Source organism: Scylla paramamosain, chromosome 10 (genome assembly GCF_035594125.1).
Source record: "Scylla paramamosain isolate STU-SP2022 chromosome 10, ASM3559412v1, whole genome shotgun sequence".
Taxonomy (NCBI): Eukaryota; Metazoa; Arthropoda; class Malacostraca; order Decapoda; family Portunidae; genus Scylla; species Scylla paramamosain.
The window spans coordinates 28,404,533-28,414,431 of NC_087160.1; the positions used below are offsets into that span (position 1 = coordinate 28,404,533).

The 9,899-nt window shown below is 39.2% G+C and overlaps 1 protein-coding gene across 1 annotated transcript in view; it reads right to left on the minus strand.

Moving 5' to 3' along the window:
- Positions 1–1,642: 1,642 nt before the first annotated feature.
- Positions 1,643–9,899, minus strand: part of LOC135104550 (uncharacterized) — a 19,094-nt gene continuing 10,837 nt past the window's right edge. The window contains exons 6-9 of the mRNA XM_064012125.1: positions 2,974–3,162; positions 2,586–2,817; positions 2,124–2,261; positions 1,643–1,750 (exon numbers count right to left, since the gene is read on the minus strand). Coding sequence (XP_063868195.1) covers positions 1,643–1,750; positions 2,124–2,261; positions 2,586–2,817; positions 2,974–3,162 — 667 coding nt within the window. The remainder of the gene's footprint in view (positions 1,751–2,123; positions 2,262–2,585; positions 2,818–2,973; positions 3,163–9,899) is intronic.

Genomic DNA, 9,899 nt, shown 5'->3' on the forward strand with positions numbered 1-9,899 from the left:
GTGAGCTCTAGTGTTGCCATTTATCGTCATTCACATTCAACTCAGGGAACGTTTCCTTCATGGAGTAAATAATAAGGAAAGAAAGTGAAACAGAAAGAGAATAAATAAAATCGTTTCTTAAATTGAACCTCATCACTGCCGCCATGATGGATTAAAGAAAGTCGAAGAGATGCTAATGATTTCCTTTCTCTCTCTCTCTCTCTCTCTCTCTCTCTCTCTCTCTCTCTCTCTCTCTCTCTCTCTCTCTCTCTCTCTCTCTCTCTCTCCCCTTACTTGTTTATCTATTTATTTGTAGTTTGTGTAATATTACTTGCCTCATAACATATCATAATATATTTAGCTTTCTTTTGTATAAATTACTTTAAAAAATTTTGAGCTTTTAATCGACTTTTGATTGCGTTCTTGCTGACATTTAATTTATCCATTACTTATTCACGCGTTTATGTTATTTTTTTTTTCCATCCCTTTATCCATTATTCATCCGCCGCCTACCTGATGTTTTTTTTTTTTTTTTTATCGTATGTATGTATCTCTATACCTGTAATTTATTCTCGTGCGACATGCTGCTTTTATCGCGTCCATCCCTTTCATTGTTTGCCTTTCATTTATTTCCTGTTCTTTATTCGAATCATCCATTTAATTTTTATCTTCGTGCATACTTTTCGTGTATATGTGTGTGTATGTGTGTGTGTGTGTGTGTGTGTGTGTGTGTGTGTGTGTGTGAGTGTGTGTGTGTGTGTGTGTGTGTGTATGTGTGTGTCTATCCTATCATCTACCTATCATTCATTCGCGTACATCCCGTTTCTCATCTTTATTTCTTAATTCTTCACTCATTCTTATATTTCCAGTCTATTGCCTTAATTAATATCTATTCATTGTGTATCCATTTTTTATTCATTGACACATTTCCTGTTTTTTTTTTTTTTACCATTATCTCTGTTTACATATTCTTTTCTATATCTTTTAGCCGTTGCCTGTTCACATTTTTCATCATTTATGCTTCCATCTATCCATTTTACCTGTTTTTCTCATATTTCATTTTTTTTCATAGTTATCTCTTCATCCATCCTCTTACCAGGTATCTCTTCACGTACCTGTTATTTCCCTTTTACCTTGTGTCTCTTACTTATAAACGTCTCTGCTGCTTCTTATTGCTCTCTCTCCCTACTCCCTATTTTTCTTTGGCTATCCCCTTTACCTCTTACTTATTCATGCATTTACTGGTTCTTATTGTTTACTTTATCTACTTATTTTTTCTTTGTACTTCTTTTATCACGTATTTATTCACCTGTTTACTGGCTTTTATTTTTTTTTCTATTTTCCTAGTTATTTCTCTTAGTATCTAGCTCTTTTACCAGTTACTTATTCGCGTCTTTGTTGTTGTTCTTATTTTTTTTTAATTATTCTATTTCCCTAGTGCTTATTTATTTCTGTTTCCTGTCTCTTTTACCTCATATTTATTCACGCATTTGTAGTCTTTTAGTGTTCTCTTTACTTACTATTTCTCTTTGTATCTCTTTTACCTCTCACTTATTCACGCATTTGGTGTTTCTCGCTGTAAATCCTCTTCACAGCTATGCATTCAGGGGCGTGCTGGGAAGAATGGCAGTCCGTACCGTGATGGGCGGTCTTTTATTCTCCTTTAGACGGGTGCTGGGAGGCTGGCGGGGCTGCTCAAGAGCTGGGAGCGGAGGGAGGAAGCTGCAGTGGAAGGGAGGATTGTGGGAGGCAGCTGGGTGGATTCAGGAGGCTGCAGAAGGGATTTGTGGGGCCACTACTTTGGTTTTGAGGGAAATTCATGGGAAGAAGTACTTGTGGTCTTGTTCTGGGCTCTCTCTTGGGGCTCATTATGGGTTGTAATGTTTTTTTTTTTTTTTTTTGGCGGGGGCACTGTTGGGGATGTAGGTAGTTGTTATCCTGTACTGGCGTCTTTGGGGAATGGTTACGAGACTACTAGGGCCTTTATGGTTATTGTTGGGAATGCAGTATTTCTTTCTTCTTGGGGCTTGTAAGGCTGTACTGGACTATCTCATTTCGTCATGGGGATGTGCTGTTATATGAGCTGTTATATGAGATAGATTTTTTTTTTTTTTTTTTTTTAGGTTAATAAGGTTGTGCTAGACTTTCTGAGGGCTGGTTTTGAGAATGTACCGAGGTTTTGAGGGGCTGTTGCTGGAGATGCAGTGATTATTTTTCCTTGGGGCTAGTAAGGTTATACTAGACTGAGGGCTGGTTGTGGGAATGTACTGCGGCTGTTGGGCCTGTTGTTGAGGATGTATTGGGACTGTACTGGGGTATCGGGATAGTTTCGTGAAGACCTTCTCGAAAATCAGATTTTATATATTTAGTGTTTCTTTTTTTATGTGTATATTGTCGATTCCATCTTTATTATTACGGCGCGCATCGCTATTTTCCTTTGTCACCTCGACGTCAGTGCTGACACCTGGCTTAGTGCTGCAGTGAGACCAGCACTTTGATGGTGATCTTTTGGACCCTTGTCACAATGCTCTTCCTGCTCTAAGGTGCGCATTGGTTACTGTTGTGATGAATGGTTATCGAGGCTAGAAACATTGTAAATAATGAACATTCTTGTGTGAATGTTTCATGCCCTTGCAAGGGACGCTGGGTGCGTTCGGCTTTGTTTTTGACGCCAACTTGATAAGCATGTGTCCCACAGTTTCATTATTGGGACAAGATAGTGCTAGAATCATAACTGCTCTCAGCTCTGTGTATTTGTGATCTGCTGAATCTTTCCTAGTGATATTAGACTGCCGTCGGCAGAGCGGCGGGGTTGACTGTTGCTCTGTGAGGTTGTTGCTGTTGGCCAGGTAGTGTTGAGTGTGTTGTTCTTGCCCTTAGATCTTTGCTTTAAGGTTCAGATGTTTGCTAGAAAATTAGATTGATTTCAGTAATTATGTATTTTCTACGGTGATTTACATTTTTTCTTGTAGTATTTCATGATTTTTTTCTTACTCACACACCTGACTGTCCCTCAACCCACTGGCTCCAGCAAAACAGGGATTTATTGAGGCTTTTGGAGTTGGGGATGTAGTGGAATTGTACTGGGTTCTTTGAGGGCTAGTTATGAGGTACTGAGTGTTTTGGCAGCTACTGTTAGCATGTAGTGTTCTTTTCAAGGAACTAGTGGAACAGAACTTGACTCTTTTGGGAATAGTGATTGGGCTGTAGTGGAGGTTTTGGGAGCTATTGTTGAAGTTGTAATGTATTTTTGGGAGCTAGTAAAGTTGTACCGTTGTCTCTTGGGGACTGTACTGGTGCTGATGGAGTTAATGATTGGAATTTACCGGTGTTCATGGGGCTAGTGGTGGTATACATGTGAATCTAGAACCTTATGGTGCTAAACTGGGGACTTTAGGACTGGTTATCGGTCTATATTGATAACTAAGAACATAAAAACATAAGGAAACAAGGGAAGCAGCATGAAGCCATTAGGTCTACTCGTGGCAGCCCATCTATGAAACATGCCAGCCTATTTCCACCTATCATCCCCATCCGGAAATTTGTTTAATCTTTTGAAAGCTTCCTATTGAATCAGCACTAAAAGCTGCTTACAGAGTCTATTCCAGTCATCTACTACTAGCATTAGCCACCTTCATCTACTACTACTACTACTACTACTACTACTACTACTACTAGCTACCTTCATCTACTATTACTACTACTACTACTACTACTACTAGCTACCTTCATCTACTACTACTACTACTACTGTTACTACTACTAGTACTGCTACTACTACTAACTACCTTCATCTACTACTACTACTACTACTTCTAGCTACCTTCATCTACTACTACTACTACTACTACTACTACTACTAGATACCTTCATCTACTACTACTACTACTACTACTAGATACCTTCATCTACTACTACTACTACTACTATTACTACTACTACTAGCTACCTTCATCTACTACTACTACTACTACTACTACTACTATCATCTACTAATTCTAGGATTCAGTGATGGTATCATGAAGAATGGAGTTAATGGGGCTTTGTTAGCGTCCTGGGATCTTTAATTAATTTGTACTGTGGATTCTGGGATTTAATGATGCGGTGATATGGCTTTGGGAGGGAAATTATACTGCAATGCGAGTCTTAGAAACAACTGTGGGCTTTTCTTTGGACTTTGGGGTTTAGTTAGGCTATAATTTATTTTTCATTTTTTCTTTTTTTTTTTTCTTTATCTCTGGCCTCCTTTCTCTTCCTCGTATTTTCTGTCCTGAACATCATCACCTCCTCCCTTTCATCCGTTTAATTTCATCTTTCCGCAATTTTTTTTTTTTCCGCTTTACTTTTCTTTCTTTTGACATGACCTGCCTGCTTTATCTTCTCGAACTCTTATTTGCTTAATTCCTTCTTTCCTTTCCTTCCTTCCTTTCTTCCTTTTTTCTTTCCTTCCTTCTTTCCTTCTTTAAATTTGCTTCATATCTCCTTATTCGTTCATTTATTTTATGCCGCACTTTTTTTTTTTTAAGTCGCTTGCTTCTTTCATTTTCCTTCATAATTGATTCTTGCACCTGAGACGCCTATCCTTTTACTCCTTTTCAATTTTTTTCTTTTTCCTTTGCCTCAAAATTCTGTTCTTGTTCCCATTTTCTTTCTTTAGAATCGCCTTCCTGTTCCACTTTCCCTAGATATTTGATTCTTGCACTCCCTCCTTCCACTCTTGCACTGCCTCTTTGCACTGCCTTCTTCTACTCCCGTCCCTTTCGTACTCCCTTTCTTCTCTCCCTAACCACTGATTCTTCCCGTTTTCCTTTAACTTTCCCAGCTACGTATGCTCCCCATTCCTCCAACTAGTTTCTTCCTTCCTTCTTTCAAAAAAAGTGACTTTTTTTTAATCAATCCTTCCTTCCTTCCTTCTTTCTTTCCCTCTCTCGATATTTTTAATTAATTTCTACTTCCTCCCTTTATTTTCTGACTCGTTCACCTCCGGTTCGCTGATATCACTTTCCTGTTTGTACTGCCTCACATGGACCGGTTCTATAATGCCTTCCTTAGGTATAAAGGCAGGCAAGCACTTTTAGAATATTCCTGGACGCACTTGTGATTTCTATTTAAATATCTGGTGTGTAATTCCGACGCTTGTGGCCGCCGATATTCGCCTGGCAGTGGGACATCGTTGGTGTGAACGTGAGGGAAGTATTGCTTTCACTGATATACACGGAAATGAGATGAGTCAAGCAAAGCCACATGAATGTCAATGGTGGTGAATGAAAACAAAATGAAAGAAATTATAATAACAATAGTAATAATAACGTTGATGCTGTGACCGCTACAGACAGCAGCAGCAGCAGAAGCAGCAGCATTGGTGGTGGTGGTAATGGTAGTGATGGTGGCGGCGACAGCGGAGGCAGCAGTGATATTGAACATTAATGGAAAAGTGTTGAGGAATATGTTGGCTACGTGCGCGAGAAAAGGGCGTCAATAGTGTGTGTGTGTGTGTGTGTGTGTGTGTGTGCCTGTGTGTACGCAGATACATAGCAAGCGAGGACAGACACGTTGTTGTCCTCACTGAATTCGGGAAGTAAGGAGAGAGAGAGAGAGAGAGAGAGAGAGAGAGAGAGAGAGAGAGAGAGAGAGAGAGAGAGAGAGAGAGAGAGAGAGAGAGAGAGAGAATGAAAAATCGAAGAAACACTTACAAATACCCACTTGTACGTATACTTTCTGTGTGTGTGTGTGTGTGCGTGTGTGTGTGTGTCGTTATGATGATGCATAGTGACTCGAATAAACGGACGCAGCCAGGAAGTGCAGCAACACCTGGCGACCTCGAGCGTGTGGCTGTGAGTGTTACGTCGCCAATACTGACTTACTTCCGGGAGGCTGGCCATTACCTGCACTTTGTCATCACTTGTCGCTGCGCGGGTATTGTTTGGTCTGGGGGCCGCGGAGAGAAAGAAAGGAAGGGGGCAAAGTGCTGATGCAGAGAGAAAGGAAGGGAGAAAGACACACACAGACGCAGGGAGCATGGCGTGAGGGCAAAGGAAAAGTAGGAAGGTGGTAGGAGAGAAAGAAAGAGATGGGAAGAGAAAGAGAGAGAGAGGAGATGGAGGGATTAGTGAACAAAGAGAAGGAAAGGAGAGGAGAAATACAAAAAGTAAGGAGCAGGAGGTAGAAAAGAAAAGGAAGGGCAGAGACAGAGAGTGAGAGGGAGGAAAAGGAAGGGAAGTGGAGAGAGAGAGAGAGAGAGAGAGAGAGAGAGAGAGAGAGAGAGAGAGAGAGAGAGAGAGAGAGAGAGAGAGAGAGAGAGAGAGAGAGAGAGAGAGAGAGAGAGAGAGACGGGAAGGGTGCATAATGATGGTTCGGAAATTTGTTAGTGTGACTTAAATGCAACGTCAGACGAGGGGGTGAGAGTTGAGTGATGTCAGGTCCTCGTCTTTCATCTCATCGCATCACCATTATGCACGCTACATCTCCCAGCCACGGCTGTCTTAAAACTGAACACGCCACGCACTTCCGGGATACACGATGCTGCGGATTAATCAAGGAAGGAATATCTTTAATTTTTCAAACTCACCCTGCGGAACTAGAAGACCGGGAGTGAAAGAACGAAGGGCAAGAAGGGCAAGGCAAGAACGATCTGCCAGTCCAGTGAATTGAAATGGAATGGAGAGACTCAGGAAGCGATACAGAGCGCCATAAAGGAAGAAAAGGCGAAGAAGAAAGAAAGGAAAATAAATGGTAAAAAAAAAGATAGTAAAATGCAGCTCATGATCAGAACCGTACGAAAGAAAGGAAAAAGAAAGAAAAAGCAATAAGGAAAACAAAAAATGAAAAAGTAAAGAAAAGCAACACAGCTCATGATTAGAGGAATACCAAGATGAAAAAGAAGGAAAAACGAAAACCTCAATGAAAATGAAAAGGAAAAAGGGAAAGGAAATTACGAAGCAATATAGCCCTCGATTAGAAGAGCAAGAGAAGAGAAAAAAAAAATATAGAAATATGAAAATTATAAAGAAAGAAATAAAACAAGGAAACTAAAGAAAATCATAATGCGACACTGCTCATGATTTGAAATACAAGTAAAAAATATGATAAGAAAAGAGAAAAAAAATAGATCGAAACATAAATAAGGAATAGAGCGAAGCAGAAATCACAAGCCAGCACGGCTCACGACAAAAAGAAAAGCAAGATCAAGTTAAATAAGAAAGAAAGGAAAGAAAAATGAATGCTTCCAAACAAAAAGGCAGCCCCACTTCCCAAATTCATGTCTTTTCTCTTTATTCATCAGAGCCGCAGCAAGACGTGAGAGAGAGCGTTGACGGAAAGAGGAAGAGAGGAAGAGAAAGAAGGAAGAATTGAGAGCAAAAAAGACACAGAAACCGTCAACGCATTACTCTGCTAATGACTGAGATTCGTGGACAGACCTGGAGATACACGTGAACCTTTTAGATATATTACCGAGAGAGTGAGAGAAAGAGAAAAATGGTTGCAGTCATGGTCTACTTGTTTTTGTCCTCCTCAAAGGCTTCCCGGTGCATTGTGGGCTGAGCAAAGTGATGCCGATTGCTGGTGAAGGGTCAGGAAAGGTGATGAGTGGGTTAATTTGAGCTTAAAGTTTCAGCTTTGAGGATTTGAGTGCTTAAGCTTTAACTCTTTCACTGCTAAAGATTTGTTGTTGTTGTTGGTGGTGGTGGTGGTGTTGTTGTTGTTGTTGTTTTTCTTCACATAATCGCCTAGAACTTCTTATATTCTTATTTTATAAAACAGTTTCTTAAATAATTATATAATGTACAAAAGAAAATTTTGCCTTTTTTTTTTACGTGCGTGTTCAAAGATTTTTTATTCTATTAATTTCTTTTCATTTTATTTTTTTTTTTTTATTATTTATTTATTTATTTTTTACATGGATTTGAATATCAACGAAGGACGATGGGATTCCGTCAACGCGATCAATATTGGCTTTTCTGTAGTAGCTTCTTCATTTAAGATCGTGAGTTTTGTGTTATCATGGCGAGTTATGAGTCCAGCAACGTTACCGAGGATTGTTGTTGTGTATTGAGGCTTTTCTGATCTATTCAAGTTATCGAATGAACGGTCTTTGGTGTTCCAGTGTTGTCATTGCGTTTAATGTCTACATATATCTTCATCATCGTGGACTCCATTTAGTTTTTTTGTCATTCCACCTGATATTGTCATTGTTTTCCTTATAGAAGCTTCCCTCTCAGCTATAAATAAAACCAGGACATTTTATATTGAATATTTTGTGGTCCACGTCAGTATATGATGATGCCACACAGTTGCAGCATTTCTCAGCAGTACTACCAGGGCACTCTGATGACAGATGAGTACCCGCACAACAATAACAACAGCAACACGTATTACTACATAGTTAAAGTTTGAAGGTCTGAAGCTCTGAAATTTGAGGATGCAAAGGCTTGAGACATAACGTTTGAGGATCTGAAGGCTGAATGGCTTGAATAGTTCAGGCTGGATGATGTTAATGATTGAAGTGTAAGGATCTGAAAGGTTAAAGTGATACAGTGATGGAGGATAATGGAATGAAAAATTTCGTGCATGGAAACGGGGAAGTGGTGGGCTAGTTGACAGTGATTGATTGGTTGACTAATGGATGGATGGGTTGATTAATTGGTTGACTGATGGCTGGGATGGATGGATCTTATGGTATATAAGTTAATTTTCTTTTTACTATCACGGTTATTATTGCTGTAATTATTACTATTATTATTCATTATTTATTTATTTATTCAGTCAGTATACGCTTGTCGTCCGTCTTTTCTTTGCCACGCCTTTGTGTGTCGGCGTCACCACCGCTCGTCAGTGCTGAGGGAGTCGGTTTGGCGCTTATTCAAAGTGTTCCATGCCTTGCTCCCTCCGTCCGCTATCCGTGTCGTTTTGTACCACTGGACATTAAGCGTGATAGACCCGAGTGTTGTGCACTGCTGATTGACTGATGGATTGATAGATGGATTGAATGACTGACTGATTGATTGATTGACTAATTGATTTACTGAATGACTGACTGATTGATTGATTGATAAATTAGTACTTTGGGATCACAGTAAGGCCCGTGACTGGATGTGCATGTGCAGGTGATACTGTAAGCGTTAGTATTGATGTCTAGTTCACTGATGGTGTAAGAGGTGAGTTCGTGTAAAGATGACGTTAATTATTGAGCTGTAGATGGTTGACTTTATTACGATTCACCTGATGGCAACTCATCGTCTTCTTGATGTTTGTGTTAAAATTATTTAGTTTCAAGATGCTGGATGCAGCTTTATTATATTTATTTATTTTTTTCATTTCTCTTTTATTTTATTTTGTTTTACTTTCATTTTGCTTTTATTTCTATTTCATTTATTTATCATTTTATTTTATTTGTTTTTTCATTTATTTGTTTATTTATTTAATTATTTCATTATTAATCTACTGATTCTTTTGTTTGTTTTTATCTTGATTTTTTTAAATGTACTATTTCATTTTCTTTCGTCTATTTTATCTTTATATATTTATTTATCTTTATTTTCATTATATTTGTTTTATTTTGTTCTTTTTATTTGTCTTTCTTTTTTTATTGCCGGAAGCTGTAACGTAACCACAGAAATATTCAGAGTGAGAGAAAAAACACATTCGTGATTGCCAAAGAACGCAAGGCGAAAAAAAAATGCAACGATAGGAAAGAGAGAGAGAGAGAGAGAGAGAGAGAGAGAGAGAGAGAGAGAGAGAGAGAGAGAGAGAGAGAGAGAGAGGAAACTGAGAAAAATACCTCAAAGAAAAAGCCAAAATGGGAATAGAAACTAACCCATTGTATTTAGAGGCAAGACTTCACGGCGACAGGAGCTGGAAAGGTTGAGGTGTCAGTGGGAGGGAGGGGAGAAGGAGAGATGGAGAAAAGTGGCCTTAAATGA